Source organism: Urocampus carinirostris, chromosome 1 (genome assembly GCF_059441175.1).
Source record: "Urocampus carinirostris isolate Australia breed hairy pipefish chromosome 1, RoL_Ucar_1.0, whole genome shotgun sequence".
NCBI lineage: Eukaryota > Metazoa > Chordata > Actinopteri > Syngnathiformes > Syngnathidae > Urocampus > Urocampus carinirostris.
In genome coordinates, this window is record NC_142349.1 from 64,246,450 (window position 1) to 64,265,024 (window position 18,575).

At 38.7% G+C, this 18,575-nt stretch overlaps 1 protein-coding gene across 1 annotated transcript in view; it reads left to right on the forward strand.

Annotated features, from left to right (window-relative positions):
- LOC148376540 (electrogenic aspartate/glutamate antiporter SLC25A12, mitochondrial-like) overlaps window positions 1–17,365 on the forward strand; it is a 17,773-nt gene extending 408 nt beyond the window's left edge. The window contains exons 2-18 of the mRNA XM_088348300.1: window positions 280–333; window positions 5,307–5,452; window positions 5,762–5,877; window positions 6,810–6,949; window positions 7,036–7,182; window positions 7,667–7,805; window positions 7,915–8,008; window positions 9,812–9,896; window positions 9,967–10,054; window positions 10,131–10,289; window positions 10,390–10,442; window positions 12,128–12,208; window positions 12,291–12,431; window positions 12,496–12,634; window positions 14,529–14,687; window positions 14,764–14,854; window positions 16,608–17,365. Of these exons, the coding sequence (XP_088204426.1) occupies window positions 280–333; window positions 5,307–5,452; window positions 5,762–5,877; window positions 6,810–6,949; window positions 7,036–7,182; window positions 7,667–7,805; window positions 7,915–8,008; window positions 9,812–9,896; window positions 9,967–10,054; window positions 10,131–10,289; window positions 10,390–10,442; window positions 12,128–12,208; window positions 12,291–12,431; window positions 12,496–12,634; window positions 14,529–14,687; window positions 14,764–14,854; window positions 16,608–16,800 (2,025 nt within the window). The 3' untranslated portion in view covers window positions 16,801–17,365. The remainder of the gene's footprint in view (window positions 1–279; window positions 334–5,306; window positions 5,453–5,761; window positions 5,878–6,809; window positions 6,950–7,035; window positions 7,183–7,666; window positions 7,806–7,914; window positions 8,009–9,811; window positions 9,897–9,966; window positions 10,055–10,130; window positions 10,290–10,389; window positions 10,443–12,127; window positions 12,209–12,290; window positions 12,432–12,495; window positions 12,635–14,528; window positions 14,688–14,763; window positions 14,855–16,607) is intronic.
- The last annotated feature ends 1,210 nt before the right edge of the window (window positions 17,366–18,575 follow it).

Genomic DNA, 18,575 nt, shown 5'->3' on the forward strand with positions numbered 1-18,575 from the left:
ATTTTCTTCGCGGTGACAGTTGGCTTCCTCTTCGTGCTAGCCCAGTTAGCCGGTCGAAACCCGGGTCGACCTGCGCGAACTTTACGGGGAGAATGACAAACCGTCTTCCCGGTTCTGTCGGGTAGCATCTCAGTTAGCTTCGTGCTAAAACGAACACGTCGTCTTGCAGCTAGAGCTCCAAGCTTACGTACCCTATAATTAGCATTACTTTCAGGGGGAGGAATGAACACCCCTAATTCTATTCATTATACTGCTCGTAACAATGTTTTTATTGTTTAGGTGCAATCAACCAAACGCGGGGATCCAAATGAGCTCAAAACAATCTTTCAGAAGGTGAGTATTACAAATGTGAACAAAATATTTTAATGTTATTTTTGTTTGAGACTAATCGGTTTCAAGCACAGTGGTGCAGTGGTTAGCGCGTGTGCGGCACAGTTCTGAGGTTATGAGATCGAACCTCCTGTGTGGAGTTGTCATGTGTTCCCCGTGCTTGCGTGGTTTTAGCACGGCGGTGCAGTGGTTGGCGCGTGTGCGGCACAGTTCTGAGGTTATGAGATCGAACCTCCTGTGTGGAGTTTGCATGTGTTCCCCGTACTTGCGTGGGTTTCCTCCAGGCACTCCGGTTTCCTCCCTCATTCCTAAAACCTGCATGTCAGGTTTATTGGTCGGTCCAAATTGTCCCTAGGTGTGAATGAGCCAGCGAATTGTCTGCGACTGGCTGGCAACCAGTTCAGAGTGTCCCCTGGCCCCTGCCCAAAGATAGCTGGGATGGGCTCCAGCGCCCCCGCGACCCTACTGAGGATTAAGCGGTGCAGACAATGGATGGGTGGAATAATCAGCGTCTATTCGTGTTGAATGTCATAACAAATGTATCTGTTAGTAATCAGAGATGGTATCAGCTACCCGAAAAATGAACTGATCGGATTTTGTACAGGATCTCTGAAACTGCCTTAGATACTTACACTCACATGTAAGCGGTCCATTCAGTTTAACTTTTGTTTTTTTCTGGATTTAGTACGCACGGAATCGACTAAAAAAGGAGCAGAGTGAAAAAGAAAATTGATAATGCTAAACTGATGTTCTCCCTTGGGTTTTGTCCGGGCACTCTGGTTTTCTTCCACATTCCAAAAATATGCAAGGCAGTTTCATTGGTGACTTCAAATTGTCCATTGATGTGGATTTGTATGTGCCCTGGGATTGACTGGCAACTACTCTTGGATGTCTCCTGCCCATTGCCGGATGTTAGCTAGGATGGGCTCCAGCATCCCCCACACCCAACCTTGAACTGAGGCACACTTTTTTTGATCGAAAAAAATCTCAAAACATTCTGGAAAACGTTTAGAAAATTGAATTATCTTCTTCAGTTACATTTTCCAAGTTGTTGTCATGAATTTGTCTTAACAGTCATTATGTAAGGAGCAGCAGCTTTCGGTTTCCTTTTTGTTTACCTTTTTTTTTCCTAAATCTTTTGTGCGTGTACTTGTGCTCTTCAGTATGTAACTTATCATTATAATCTTGCCATTCCTGGGCATATTTGACTCTTAGCTGACTCAAGCAGACAGGAAACCCTCAGAAGTAAATAGTAGATGTAGCAGTGTGATACCTGATTGGCTCAGGAGGTAAATAGTATATACCTTTACCTTTATACCTTTATTGTCATTGTTACAAAATGGGTTAACATATTGTGACAACGAAAAGCGCTCATCTTGGGATCAAGAGGTCTCGGGTTCCAGTCCTGTTTCCTCCGAGTTATGTTGAAGTGTCCTTGGGCAAGACACTGAATCCCTAATGCCCCCGAGAGCAGGTAGTTGCCTTGCATGGCTGACGCTGATTCATTCATTCATTCATATTTGGTTCTAAAAGTGAATGAATGCTTTTCTGAATCGAATTGACAAACCACAGTTGTAGGATTTAAAACTGCCTCGTCCCAAATTTTGATTTAAAATAAACACTTCAAAAGATGGTATAGTTTCTGATGGTACCGGACAGTACTCAAAATCCATATCGTATTGGATGTAGAATAGCTTTCATTGTGGGCCTGCTCCTTTTTTTAGTTGAAAGCTTCAGGTTAAAACTTTTTGGGCAACCTCAAGTAAAATCGTAAAATTGTATCGTCACTGCTATTTTTAATGATGTCTCCCCATTTTGGGACATTATTTTATTTTGTGCATTTTCCCCTTTTTTCATTGTAAACATTCATTCACGCTAAATATGAAAAAGGAGATACATCTTTTTACAACAGCATGGACGATTGTATATTGTAGTAGCAGTACAACATTTTTAATGTGATCGGTTTTGACTATGGAGGCTTATACTGGATTATTATGGCATTTTGCAATCATTGTTTCCGTCTGGATTGCTGCTTGTGGAATTACAGCAGGACTGAACGAAGTAATCAGGAATCACTTTACATTCAAAATTTAGTTTATAGTTTTATAAATCAAAATTATGTTAATGATATCAATATGTGAAAATCATTGTGACCATTTAACAATTAAGGATTATAAGGGAAAAGGATAAAAATGAAAATACCTATATGTCATTTTAAGGGTGGGGGGATGCGATACATTTAGACAGCGTCTGAACCTGGCAGACCACCATTATCTTGTTGTCCTAACACTGTGCTAATGATAAATCGTAAAAGACGACCGCCGTGTAAAATGAACGAATGCACCCCACCCTCATTGCATCCAATTGTGCAAATTTCCAAATAGCGTTTGCTGCATGTTGTCCATCCCCAGCTTTCCATTGACATATATTTCCCTCTGTACAATTATATTCTCGGTCTGTCTTTAGTCTTACCACCAAGCTTACCAAGTTTTCTGGAAGAAACCTAACTGGATATATGGATACATGGATATATAACCATATTACTGCCATCTTAAAATCACCGTATCCAAAGATTATTTATAGATTACATTTACAAATGGTTATCCTTTCTGCCATCTTACGATTTTTAAATTAACGGTAGAAAAAGAGAGCGTTTGCACAAGATGAAGCAATTAACCCCATAATTTTCACACTCTTTTGAAATTATATCTAAATTAGGATAATAATTTACTCTACTTATGGTCCATAATGTTTTCCAAATTTGAAATACACAGTTGAGCATAATGACACACTCCTCCAACCATGCCTCTTGATAAATAGCAATATATTGATATGTTTGTGCTGTTTTTAATCTGTTGTCAGTCGATGATTGTTATCATTTCCAATGCAGTGGTGGACAACTTGCATGTGTATGAGGAGAAAGAGTGAGGCCAGTTTGATTTTGCTCGCTGTAGTGAGCTGAGGAGGTCGTGTCACAGGACTTAAATTACTCCGTTAGCCACAGCTAAGCGTCCATAACAGGCCGGTGTTTTGCTTCATGTATAAAACGTAACTCTACTCTAGGGTGACATTTAAGTGAAACTAAATACGCCCACGACCAAGGTTGAATCCCTTGAGTGACTTGTGAAGGCTTTGGACACATGCGCTGAGGTGCCGCTTGTTGACGAACTTGTTTGGCACTCTTGTTGTCCTTGGGTGTGTGACTTAAGAAAACGTTGTTACCCAAGAGCACAAGGAAGGACGTTCTTTTACCAGCTAGATGCCTGTACTGGTCACGTTTGCCTTTTTTCTAATACTTCCCCATAAGGTCATTATAGCAAGCAGTTAACCCTCACGTTCCTCCCAGCATTGCCAGTGTGTGACTGAACATGTGATTGTTGCGTGACAGAGGCCTTGTTGCTACTTTGATGTACACGCAGGGTCAAAAAGTAAACAAGCCCGAGGCAAAAACTATTTACATGCTCACTTGGTCGCATCGGTCCTGCAGGTTCACTTTTGTTGAAGTACTGCGCGGTATGGAAATAAGACGCATAAGAATTTATTGATGGATGTTTTATGTAATTGCCAGCCTCTGAGGTGATGTATGTTGAGTAACGACATAGCATTTTGTTCTTAACACAATCGCTCTTGGCAATACAAATCGATCAAGAAAAATACTTGTTTAAGAATAGTTCTTGAAGCAATATTCATGTTTTCTTTTTTGGGGTTATTTTGATTAAAATATGCTAGCACAGTGGTCACCAACGTTGTGCTTGTGGGCACCAGGTAGGTAACCCCCTAAGAACAGAGTAGACTGCCGAGTGGTTCTAAAAAAGCTTGACACTTATGAGTCATTGAAATTTTCTAAAAAAGAAATTATTTCTAGCCAGCATAATGTTTTAGTGGTTGACTGAGCCTTTTAAACCCTACTTCTAAGGATAACAACCTGGTAATAACAGAATAATAGCATAGTAACAACATGATTACTTGTTATTTTAGAGATACATATAAAACTGGTAGCCCTTCACACTAATAAGTAACAAAAAATAAGCTGTTAACGTCAAAATTAGACCCCCGTGCGAACGTATTGCTAATATTAAATACTAAAGCTCAACAAATAACAATAATAAGTTAAACTTTGATCTGATACATACAAGAAAAGATCCAAGGAATTTTCCCTGGGCAAACCGCTCTAAAAACAAATTCAAACAAAACAATACAACTGACGGACAATGCATGCACAAGTAATAAGTAATATCTATTATATTACTAATATTGACTGATTGTGTCTCTAGAGAAAATCTTCTAAATATTCAATATTTGTTAAAAAAAAAAATATTCTCCATTATAGAAGATTCGTTATTGGAGAATTCTTGAAACCAAACATTTAATTGATGTTGGTACCCAAATTTACTGGTTACAATTTGTGAAATTGTTAATGCTTTTCTTTAGTTTTGGTGAGCCAAAAGTGTTATTTTAAAAATTGCCATTTTCTTTTACATTATTTTGGACAAATGCGGCTTTGGACTGGCTCCAGCGATTTGTCTTTACTTAAGAAATAATGATAATCATTTTGTTTTCCGACACGTTACTGGTAAATCTACTACAAATTTATTTTTTTTAATACATATATACATAACTATTTTTCTTTCTTAAATTACGTACGTTGTTTTTAGTTTATCTGATTAATTCACACAGTTATTGACAGATTTATTGAATAATGAAATAATCAAATATTTGTTTGCAGCCTATGCTGTGTGTGAGATGTTTTCTACTGAACATTTCTGCAAAAACACATGCATTCTAATTCCTAACTAAAACTCTTAGAATTAGCATGGCTACTGATGATGAAGTGTTGCTCGTGCGAGAGATTAGCCAGATTATATAATGTTTCGCGTGATCTACATTAATCGTTATGTGGTCATTGAAATTTAAGCAACAATTCACTGTGCTCTACTTATACTTTTGTGTTTTCTTCTGTCTTTTTCCATTCACAGTATGCCAGTGAAGCGGACAAGGATGGTGACAGGTTCATGACCCCGGGAGATTTTGTCCAGAAGTACCTTGGCCTGCAAACACAAATCCACCACAACCCGAAAACCGTGCAGCTGCTGGCTGCTGTGGCCGACACCACCAAGGACGGGTGGGTGCCCCTAAATCATTAAACATTAATCGCTGTTATTCTTAAAACAACACCTGATAACACTCTTGCTACTGTTAGCTCATAAAGATAAGCAATACAACTTGTTATCCAAAGGGTCATATGTGAAAAAAGTAATACATTGACTATACAGACCTCTCTTATTTTGTATTTTTTTTATTATGGAGTTTTGAGTGTTGATTTATATTGAATAAATGCAAACGTATTCCAGTGTAATGGTAGTCAACCAAAGGCATTTCAAATGTTATAATATTTAATCAACTTGGATTTCTTTTCTGATTACTTTGACAGGCTCATCTCTTTCCAGGAGTTTCTTGCTTTTGAGTCTGTGTTGTGTGCACCGGACGCTCTCTTCATAGTTGCCTTTCAGCTATTTGACAAGAATGGAACTGGAGACATTTCCTTCGGTATGTGCCCTTATTTTGGGTTAGGACATTAACTTCAGCCTCCGTCAATCTGGGAAGCTTCTCGGGTTTACACTTTTTTCTCTGTGTCATCAAGAGCACCTTGTGTTTTCATGCAGTATACTGCAGATAAAGCATTTTCTAATTGTTGCTTTCTAGCTCATTACACATTGTTGAAATTATTGTTTCTTTTTTTTTGTCTAGAATGGATGTTTTCATTTATGGTTTTCTGTTTTTCTGTTTTTTATTAGTACCAAAATAGGGTACTAATATGTTGAGTCAATCTTAGTTTGTGGTTAAAAGCAAAGTATTGCTGTCAAAATTGCAATTATTAGAAATTATTTAAAGGGTATTTTTGTTGAATATACTGTATTTTCTAATGATCAAAAATATATTGTTTTCTAACAAGTGCACGGAATTCCCAATATCAAAAACATGTATTTAAAAGTTATATGGGAAAGTTAGCGGATAAAATGTTTTCTTTTGTGAATCAAGTTGGAAGATTTTATATAGACTTGAAATACTAATACTTATCACACTGTAGCCACAAGTTTATATGTTGTCGGTTAAATGCTGTCATTTTAAAATGTTCATATTTTTCGCATTTTTGTCGAGTTTGAGTGTTAAACGTTTTACATTGCGAAGTTAAAATATTATTCGGGGATGTAAAAATGGCTATTACCATTTTCAAGCGGAATTTTGAATTGATTAGTGCTGTTTGAAAATGGCTTGTCAACCTGATCTCTAAAAAGTATCAGGAGTCAACTAAGTAAATTTTTAACTATCCAGTTATTATTCTTTAATTTGTAATACAAGTCTAAAAATCCCAGAGTGCATTGTCACTGCAGTCTCTGGGTCATAGGTGACCTGTGTGATGTGCCAGATAAAACTAAATATTTTTTAATTTTATTTTTAAAACACATTTTTCCCTACAGAGAATGTGCGTGACATTTTCAGCCAGACCACAGTGCATCACCACATTCCCTTCAACTGGGACTGCCAGTTCATCCATTTGCACTTTGGGCACGACCGCAAGAAACGTCTCAACTACCTCGAGTTCACCCAGTTCCTCCAGGTAGTATTCGACCTTTCGCCTCCTTGGCTGTCACAGTAAAGGAACACTAAGTTGTTCTTTTCGAATTGCGTGTCATTATTTTGTAGGAGCTGCAGTTGGAGCATGCTAGGCAGGCCTTTGCCCAGAAGGACAAAGGGAAGAATGGAGTCATATCTGCTTTGGACTTTAGTGACATCATGGCCACCATCCGGCACCATATGCTTACACCATTTGTGGAGGAGAACCTTGTCTCGGTGAGTTAGTTTCGCTCATTTAGAATTTTTGTCACACACTAAAAACACTTGATGACTATAAGATCAATATTTTATATTGTTTACAGGCAGTGCAAAAAAGTTTTTGGGACCTCCTATAGCAGACAAATGCAGTGAATAAATTAATATCCAAGGATGAAAATGATGTCCTTTAAACATGTTTTTTCATAATATTGATATTTTTTAAAAGCTCCAAACCTTTAGTAGGCTATTTGGATGGCATTTTAGAAACCGTACAAAAACACAGATTTTCATTTGGAAAAAAAAGAAATCAAAGTTACCCATGTATCTCGAAGTTTTCCTGTATAAAGCCCTCTCGGAGAAAATGTTTTGAAATACAACTTAAGAACAAATAAGTTCAAATTAAACCATTTTGGAGTGCAGAAGCTTTGTCAGTTGTAAAAAATGTTGTTTTAGTCGTAATACATATTTTCAATCAAACATTTTGGCGGCGTTGCCCTTGTAGGCAGCAGGAGGCGGCACCTCTCACCTAGTCAGCTTCTCTTACTTCAACGCCTTCAACTCCCTCCTCAACAACATGGAGCTGATCCGCAAGATCTACAGCACACTGGCCGGTTCCTGGAATGACACACTAGTCACCAAAGGTACGCACCTTCAGTTCATTTGGGGTCTTAAAACGCATCTTGAAAGCCAGCTCTTTATATTTACTTTCTCACATCTCCTTTCAAATCTTATCTCATCTGTCCCCTGTAGAGGAGTTTGTTCATGCTGCCAACAAGTTTGGTCAAATCACGCCAATGGAAATTGACATCCTGTACCAGTTATCAGGCCTGCACTCCCCTTCAGGGTAAACACATGAGTATTGCCTTACAACTAACAACCGGGGTCAGTTCAATACTTGTTTTTATCAGTTCAAAGTGAGTCAGTCAACATTGACTCAGATCTGGTAAATGACACTTCCGATTAGTGATAAGGAGCATGGAAACTCTTTCGATTAAATTATGCATTTGAATTCAGATTCACTTGATGATAAATGTTAGGGCTGCATCAAAAGAAAAATCTGGGACTGAAACCTGAAAATGTCAAGTCATGTTTATTTGTATAGCCCTTAAACACAAAGAGTCTCAAAGGGCTGCACAGACCACAGATTATTGCAAACCACAGACTATTATTAAACCATCCGCTCATGAGGGCAAGGAAAAACTCAAAAACAGACGCTCCCCTACTTACGACCATTTGATTTACGCAAAACAGTAAATACGATCTTTTTTTTTCGGGATGTCGAAAAATATCCGGACATTGCTTTGGATTATATTTTGTATCGTGTGCACCATTTTCCGATTACAGGACATTACTGTAGTGTTTCTTTCTGCCGCGTGGCGCTGTGAGAGGTCACCCATCATCCACCCGAAGAAGAAATCCGGCTTCTACTTCCTAGTTTGTGTGTATACACACTGCACTGTATCTCTAGCGAGCTAAGAACTTTGATATTTCTATTGTTCAATATTTCGTGCATCCATTCGATATGGTTGATGTAAAGTTTAAAGAAGAGGCGAGCTGTTTCTCTTGAAAAGAAAGTGGAATAAGAAAGCTTGATGCGGTTGAGAAAATGGTTAGATCACTTTTTTTGTCCACTTCTTACCATGGAGTTGGAAGTCACCTAACTCTTCCAAAAGTAAGTTATACTTCACTTTATTTATCCTTATAGATCATGTTATTTTATCAAATGTTTATTTTTTAGTACAAAATAATGCAGGTTACTTATACAAGGCTTAAATATACTTATATAAACCTTAAACATACACACTATAGCACTGAAGCCACTTACGAACAAATTCAACTTACGAACGATCTTCGGGAACCTATCTCGTTCGTAAGTAGGGCAGCGTCTGTACAACAAAAATTCTATTATCGAAATACCACAAAAATACTACAGAAGTACTAAGAAAATAATAATATGGAAATACCACAACAAACTATTTCAGATACGTTATACAAATACTACAAAAATAAAACTACAGTAATATTACAAAAAAAATGCAGAATTTTAACAAAAATGTAACTCCAGAAAGACAAAAAAAAATCATCCCTCCAAACTACAACTACAGTAATACTTTAATATATCAAAACAGAAATTTTAACAAATATTATTTTGCTTTAATTGTGATCGTTCCAATGCCAATTTGATAAGATAACTTTATTTCAAAATAAATATAACATGTCTCTATGTACATTTATTCATAAATGAAAATAATTGTCACTGTCTCCAAGATGGTCCCTCTGCCCAAACTTTTGAACTCGATGTGGCCCCAGACTCCAAATAGTAGCCCACCCCTCGAGTAAAACATGGAATGAGTTAAATTAGGTATGCAAATAATCAAGTAAGAGGGGACCCCCTCAAATCTAATTTTGCTTAGTAAGTTAGCTCTTTAGTGTTAGCATGTAAACATAAGCCAAAGGCCGTCCAGCAGCTAACAAGAACTTGGAAACAGAGGGACAAACGAGCCTTTGAGAAAATGTCTTATTGGTAAAAGCTTGCACTTTTGCTCTTTTTTGGCAGAAATGCATTCAGTACCAAAAAATTCGATGCATCCTTAGTAAATTCACCTTAGTACTTTCTCGGAAGTGATGGCACGTGTTTGTGTGTCAGGCGCTTGAATCTTGCTGACATTGAGAGAATAGCTCCGTTGGAAGAAGGAAGTCTCCCTTATAACCTGGCTGAAACCCAAAAACAGGTAGCGTGTAGGATTCATGACTTCAATTGCAGGTCACATTGTATTAAGGATCCGTTCATTTTTCTCTAAGACTCAGACTCATGCGGATGGTTCAAGGCCCGTGTGGCTTCAAGTTGCAGAATCGGCCTACAGGTTCACTTTGGGCTCCATCGCCGGAGGTAAGTTCTTCCTCTGAGAGTCATCAACACAGCCAGAGAAGCAATTTGTTCTTTAGCTTGCCTTTTTTCTACCCAGCCACGGGCGCCACGGCGGTCTACCCGATCGACTTGGTCAAGACCAGAATGCAGAACCAAAGGTCCACGGGCTCTTTTGTCGGGGAGCTGATGTACAAGAACAGCTTTGACTGTGCGAAGAAGGTCCTTCGCTACGAGGGCTTCTTTGGTTTCTACAGAGGTACGCACTGCTAAGTAAACCTTGCCTGCTTGTTCTATTGCTTGCATTCAATTAACAGCACAAGCAAATACAAACTCTTGTCCCGCATGATCCCCTACAGGTCTGGTTCCTCAGCTTATCGGTGTAGCACCCGAGAAGGCCATCAAACTCACTGTGAGTCCCCGCCCCCTCATTTGTTAACACACTAACACATTTAGCTATTATGACCACAATTAGTTTATTATTATTACAGCAGAAAGGACTAGCTACCACCTACAGCGCGAAGTAATTATCATTGATGTGATGTCACGGGAAAAATGCTGTAGCAAATGAAAACACTGTAAATGGGGACGGCGTAACATTGGTGTCTAATATATTGGAAAGTTTATAAAGGTTAAGGGAATAAATAGCTGGTCGTACACTCAATAACTTTAGTGAACAAAGAAATATACTTAAAGGGTTCGTACGGGTGCCTAAAATCTTTGAAAATGCTTGAATTTTGCATAAAGTGCCATGTTTCTTACCAGTCTGACTCCATAGACCACACAATAAGTGACCTTTTTTTAAAGTCAGTGAAAATGACGCTGACAAGCCTGCTCTGTTGGATTGCCATGATGGCGTTGTCATGTGGAGTGTCACCGCCTCCTGGTCGCACACAAGAGGACAGCTCTACTTAGAAAATCCATCTTTTGGCTCGGCTCACTGTCTTTGGGCTCCCAAACGGCTCCTCAATTTTTTTTATTTTTTTTTATAAGGATATATTTTCAATAATAATAATTTAAGAATACATAAATCTATTTAATTATGAGTAATTTCACATGTTTTGCAGGGGGTCTTTGACAAACACATTTTAGTTTTATACACATTGAACAGATTTAAAGTCAACAATAAAAAATCCCTGAAAATGCAAAAAAATAAAATGTAAATTATTTATATTAACTACTTACTATTATATTGTAACCAATATGGTCACAGATCCTCTGAAAAACACGCAAAAAATTATAATGAGTAATCCAAAAAGCAAAAGATCAGCATTTTCTAAGATTAAAAGCACTCTCCTTCGCTGCAATCAATATAGTTAATATGAGTCCAAATCTGGCTCATTTTTCTTTCTCATAAATACAGTACTTTTTCTTTTTTGCTTCTGTATTAAATTCACTAATTGCCCAACACCTATGAAGTCCTTTCCGTGTTTGTAAACAAATGTGATGTAGCCAAGCTTCGCATGCATTGTCAAAGCAGAATGCCAGAATTCATGTCAGTTTATTGCAGCACACTGACAAATACAGATCATATTAGTAACAGCTCAAAATAGCACAAAGTATGTGCTAGCAGCAAGATAGCAACTTTATCAATGTTCTTTCAAATAGGCAAACACTCGCACAGGAAATGGTTCTCGTATTTCAAAATCATTTCCTTCTTTGACTCGATTGTTGTTCCCATTCTTTTCCTCTTTTCCTTCCCCTCATGACTAACTTTCTTCAGACACATTATGATCAGCAAAAAAAAACAGACTAAATCCCAATAAATTCTCAACACGTGTCAGATTGACTATCTGTCTTGACATGATGCTACCTGACCGGGCAAGAGAAGCCAAAATGGTTCCTCGTTTCCCTTTTTTTGATCGAACACTGCAGCAAAAAAGATTCCGACTTTCAGGTCAAACACCAGTTTGTTCCAACCATTTTCTCAACCGCATCAAGCTTTCTTATTCCACTTTCATTTCAAAAGAAACGGCTCGCCTCTTCTTTACACTTTACACCAACTATATCGAAGTACCACTGCGTTTGAATAGAAATTTTAAAAATATATTGTCAAAGATGGGCGAACCTATGTTAATTAGTATTTCCCCTCCACAGGTGAACGACTTTGTACGAGACAAGTTCACCGACAAGGACAACTCCATCCCTTTTCTTGCTGAGATCATGGCTGGTGGCTGTGTAAGTCACGCTCATCACACACGAGTACTGTACGTCGTGAAGCGTGCTTAGTAACGAAATCCCGTTCTCCTTATTAATGAAGGCTGGAGGTTCCCAGGTGATCTTCACAAACCCTCTGGAGATCGTGAAGATCCGTTTGCAAGTGGCCGGTGAGATCACCACAGGGCCTCGAGTTAGCGCTCTCAACGTGGTGCGAGATTTGGGCTTCTTTGGCCTCTACAAGGTAAATATCGGTGACGGATATCTATACCTTCGTTGGGCTCATTCCATGGTGTGTTTGTTTTTAGGGAGCTAAGGCGTGTTTCCTGAGGGACATCCCTTTCTCCGCTATCTATTTCCCTGCTTACGCCCACCTCAAGTCTTCGATGGCTGACGATCAAGGACGGCTCGGCCCTTTGCAGCTCCTCACGGCTGGAGCCATTGCAGGTGAATGCACAATAATACACCACATCTGGGAAAGAAAAAAACAGAAATGTTCCTCATAAGATTCAAAGAATCTTCTTAATTTAGGGCAGTGTTTTTTTAACCAGATCCCAAGTGAGACTCCACCTCAAAAATAGGTGTATAAAACGTGTGGTTGGATTCCTTAACCACTAAAGTTTTTGGGGCACCATTTCCTGTGGTGTGTCTTTGGCACATACGGCTAAAAGATCAAAGCGGCGCTTTTTGTGATTTATTGTTTTTATTGTCCGCTTCTATCTTTGGTGTTTTTCGTCCCGTTTGACAACTACACTTTGGATTACTTTCTATCCTGTGGACATGGGTTTTAACGCACAAAAATGCATTTATTCGAGGAATCAACTCCTTGCCCTGAAGAATTCTCGTGCCGGCGTGACGAGGGGGCCCTATCGTGGATGCAGAGCCGGAGCTAAGGCTAAGCGGCTAGTGGCGTTATAAGTCTTCGGTACCGTCCATAATCATGGTAAATGTGAGCTCCCTACCAAATAAGACCGACGAACCGGCTGTGCGGGTGAAACACATCAAAGCGCACAGGTAGTGCAGTTGGTAACGTGGAGCTACCCGGAGCTACCCGGCTTCAGCGCTGTTAGACAGAGACAAGAAAACCTGCAGGAAGCAGAGAGGAGGTGGACTCGCTAACACGAGGTGGTGCATCCCTGGGCACAAAGATTTCCATCTGCCGCAGGGACGTCGAACTTTTGGACTAGCGTGTGACGTCAACCACTCCGCTAAACTACAACAAGCACCCCGAGGGCATCATGTTAATCTGTTAATAAACAACAACGGAGACTGCTGGAAGTGTGGATTCCCCTACGGGGGTGAATTAAGTATCTGTCTATCTCTATCTATCTAATGGCGCCCGTCCCTCTCAAGGCCAACAAGGTCACATTGTATTAATGGGGCAAGAAATCATGCAAAAATAGGCCTCTAAAATGCATTCTCAAGTAAGATTTTTATATAAAGTATCGATTTTTCAGCTCGAATTGCTTTGAAATGTATCTTCCTAAATATAAGTGCCTACTAGTGTTAAGATTAAGCTTAAAAATCCAGCCCGGCCCGTGGGTATTAAAGCCCAAAACCAGCCTGGCAATTTCAATTAATTTGAGAAGCTTAGCCTGAAGAAAATCCATATTTTCGTATTTTATTAGTGAGTACCTTTTTTTTTGTGTGTATGTGTGAGGAGTGATTCTTTCTCGCTGACTTTTTTCAAATATTTAGCCGTTATTGTTCTTAAAGGGTTCCCGCGAATCCTTAAAAAGGTTTAAAAGCTATACATTTATTATTCTAAGAATAAGGCCCTAATCGGTTTTAAAATGTCTTAAATCCAATTTTTGAAAGTCTGAGTAACATTTATCAATTATCTTTTTTAATAGCTCATCGATTTACTTTAGGCGCGACATCGCGTGACCACAATGACGGAACTATCAAAACGGTGATGTGGTTTCAGTCGGGCCTCCCAGAGCAGATGCATTTCTTAGGTCTACCCACAATACACATAGCAACTTGGGACAGATACGTTTACTTTGGGCCATGCCTGGAAAGTGTACATCTGATGAGAAGTGGCTGTCTGACAAACTTTTTTTTTTTGCCATAGCTAAAAGCTCTACTAGGTAATGTGTATGAAGCCCGATCTATTGTGTGCAGTGAATATTTGTGTTTTTTTTTGTTTGTTTGATTTCGTTTAGTTTTTTGTCGTCATGGTCTTAAACCTGATTTAAAAAGGCAGTAAACAGTCTTAAATTTGACTTCCCATTATCTGTAATAACTTTGTCTTAATTTATTTTTCTTTGTGGAGGACACTCGTGCCCTACTGGCTATTTTCCTCCCACCGCAACTCGGGCTATTGTATTTTTGTTTGCAGGTATCCCGGCGGCCTCGCTGGTGACACCAGCAGACGTTATCAAAACTCGGCTGCAAGTGGCCGCCCGGGCGGGCCAGACCACTTACACCGGTGTCACCGATTGCTTCCGCAAGATCATGCGGGAAGAAGGATTCCGAGCTCTCTGGAAGGGAGCAGGAGGTCAGTTGGAGAGAAAGGGAGCGCTTCATTTATTTGTTGTGGTGGGCCTTCACACAATGCCGTTTTTCCTTTTCAGCTCGTATGTGCCGCTCCTCACCTCAGTTTGGCGTGACTCTGGTGACCTATGAACTTTTGCAGAGGTGGTTTTATATCGACTTTGGAGGACAGTAAGTTCTTTTTGTTTCTCAGTACGACCGGGACAGCAGTTGCCATTTTGGTCATGATGCTGGAAAGAAATTGAATACATTTTATAGCACTAGTCTAATTTATGGTCAGTTGGTTGGATCTTTTAACCGTTATGGTCGTAGGGGCATCATTTCCTGTGGTGTGTCTTGGGCAAGTCCACTCTGGTGGTGCCCATCCCTCTTCAGGCCAACATGTGTTTCCACCCGGGGATGTTTTGCCCTTGGGTGGGGTCTGTTTTTATATGTGTGTGCAGGTATATATATACTTGATTGGAGCCAAGGCCCCGATGAGTCCAAATTGTAGCGGTTTTCCACGTGTTGTAGTTCATGGTTAATGGATCTGGCGTTGTTCAGATACAGGCTCTGCAGGGTTGTTAGCTTAGCCATAGCAGTAGGCCGGACCGGCAGCCTCGCTATTGCTTTCGATTTAGACTCTGCCTCAGTCGATTTTTGTACCCGATAACAGTCTCTGGAACACCTGGTAGTGATGAGCTGTTTCTATGCGCTCTTCTGACTTTCCTTAGAGTCCGATTTCATTGATGAATTTCTTTTCAATGCAACAAGGCGCTAAAAGCTAGCTGTAGCCGTCCGCCGTGTTTGTTTTGACTTGATATGCATACTCGCATGCCAACACAAGCCTATCACAGGAGTGCACACAATCACAGTTTGCCCTGTGCAGGACTTAATCTGTGCTCTCTCTGACCACAATAAACAAATTGTAGACATTCAATCAAAAATTTGCAAAGGAGTGATCCAGCAATAACAGAAACGCCAAGTAGCAAGGGGGTTTTCTCTTGTTCCCCCTTTCTACATGTATATATGTGTGTGTGTGTATTTATATATATATATATATTTATATATGTGTAATAGATACACACACACACCAGTATACCCCCCCCCCCCAGGGTACGACATTTACCCGTTCTGAGTTGGGGATTGCAAAAAGAAATTGGTATACACCAAGGGATAGAAACTATGGTATTTAGCTGCGAACCCTTGGTAATACAGATTAAACAAAATAATATACACAGTAAGCTTTAGTTATATGTAATATATGTGAAAATGATTGAATAACATTGCAGATATACAAGTAAATTAATTTTATTTTCAACTTTTGTGTGACATTTCTTGAGCTGGTATAATTGAGTCGCAGTTGGATGCAAAAGATTCGAGGGGACAGGAGATCATAAAACTGACTTTAAGACTCACTTACGAGGATTTTCAGACTTTTATTCTTTGTAACTGTCCCGATCGTCGATTGGTTATACAAGGGTAATGATGTAGTGTGCCTTTTTCGTATTTCTTGTTAATCGCGAGCTTTGTTTCCATGGTTATCATGTTTAGCATCAGTGTACTTCTTGGGACCCATAAGGAATACAAACAGTACAATACAGTGTTGCACTAACTAACGAAAGTTTTTACAAAGCTCATACAATTATGAACAAAAAAACAGAAAGGCATTGTGGGAGGAAGTTCAGCCAATAGCATATTGACATCTTCATGATGCTGTGACATAAATCAATTGCAGACCACCATCCTACGATATCTACCAGTCGCAGACTATCATCTTAGAGACCCAACTCATCATTTTGTTCGCATTGGGCACAGAGAAACGAATTCGTTGCTGTCTCGAAGTTAGAAAAATGGCCGTAACAAGGGACTGCAATAATAAATTGCCTGGACTTAACAAAGCAACAGACTCAATTCTCTTTGTTTTCTGTGGTCCTCATTACAGTCGCCCGTCCGGATCCGAGCCCACGCCCAAGTCTCGCATCTCGGAGCTGCCGCCCATCAACGCCGATCACGTGGGAGGCTACCGTTTAGCCGCCGCCACCTTCGCCGGAGTGGAGAACAAATTCGGCCTCCACCTGCCCAAATTCAAATCCTCGGGCGTGGTCTCCATCCACCCCCCAGCTCAGTCCCCTTAAAGCAGGTCGGAGCATTCATATCAGTCCTCCATCCCTTCCATTATCCTTCTCCAGGAGTCGGGCATGAATATATTTCACAAGGAAAGCAACTTCAATTTCAGTGTACCCTGGATCAGGGGGGGCGTGGATTAGAGAAGAGCAGCTCGCGTGTTATTGGGTCAATCCGCAGCCAATCGCAGAGCGGCAGCTTCATGTTGTATCTCCATTGGCTGTTTCACTCCTGGAATCTACATGGCTCACTCCAGAGTTCCTTTGTTTTATTTTTAACCGCTCCTCTTTATGAGTAGGGCCAGGTTTGGAAAGTTATTAGCGTGTTAGATGTGTGTTGTGTGCACTGTAAGGTCGCATGGGACAGGGAAAACTGGGAATTTTTGGCTATTGAGCTTAAATTTTATGGAAGAACAATCCTGGCACGAGTAGAAATAAATATATTAATACGTAAATACCTGCAAATGAATCAACACATAGATATAACTCGTCATTTCTAAATATGACATTGATGCAATTCATATAATGATGCATTTTGTCAGGTCAAACAAGCTGAACTTTTCCCCTATAGCCTATTCGCTCAGACAATTAGGTCGCTGCCTCATTTGAATGAAGAATTTTTGTTATGAAATATGCGACAAAATAAGAAAAGAGTAAATGACAAGAAAAAAGTAACAATATACACAACAAAATAACACTATGAAATACACCATAAATGACAAAATACACGACAGAATTGATTAAAAAAAAATGAAAAAGATGACAAAATACACGCCAATATGATAAGATTCACGACAAAATTAGTAACAAAACAAAAAAGAATAAATGAGAAAATACACAACAATAACAAAATTAAAAATAATGACAAAGTACATGACAAAATCACAAAAACATGACCAAAAATGCACAACAAAATTAATGACGACATAAAAATGACAAAATACATGCCAAAATGACAAAATATACTACAAAATTAATAAAAAAATAATATACATAAAATAAAAAATAAATGAGAAAATGCACAACAAAATTAATGAGAAAATGTACAAAAAAATTGATGAAATAAAAAAAATGGCAAAATACAAGTAAAAATGCTAAAATTTACGACAAAATTAATGAAAAAGAATCTAAATAAAATAAAAAATAAATGAGAAAATGCACAACAAAATCTAAAACCACTACAAAAAATGTACAACAAAATTGATAACAAATGAAAAAGATGGAAAAATACATGCCAAAATGACAATACACACCCAAAGTAAATTAAAAAAAAATGAATAAATGGGAAAATACGTAACAAAATGAATAACAAAATAATGACAAAATAAATGACAAAATCACAAAAAACATGCAAAAAACAAAATTGATAAGAAAATTAAAAAGATACATGATACACGCCAAAATGATAAAATACACAACAAAATGAATAACAAAATAACACATGACAAAATACCCCACAAAAGAAAATACACAACGAAATAACAAAAAATAAATAAAATAACAATAATAACATGCCAAAATGACAAAATATAAAAGACAGAATACACATCACAATAAATACCTGACAAATACCACAATAAAATGACAAAATGCATCAATAATTGAAGAAATTGCATCCGTCTTATATTTATGTATTTTTGTGTTTATTTACATGGCATATATTTGCACATTTCATACATTTATTTCTAGATATGTCTAAATTAGACATCCACAAAATGTAGATGACACTATCAAGATTTATAAAACAAACATGAATATCGAAATCTCTCCTAAACGATCTACTTCCA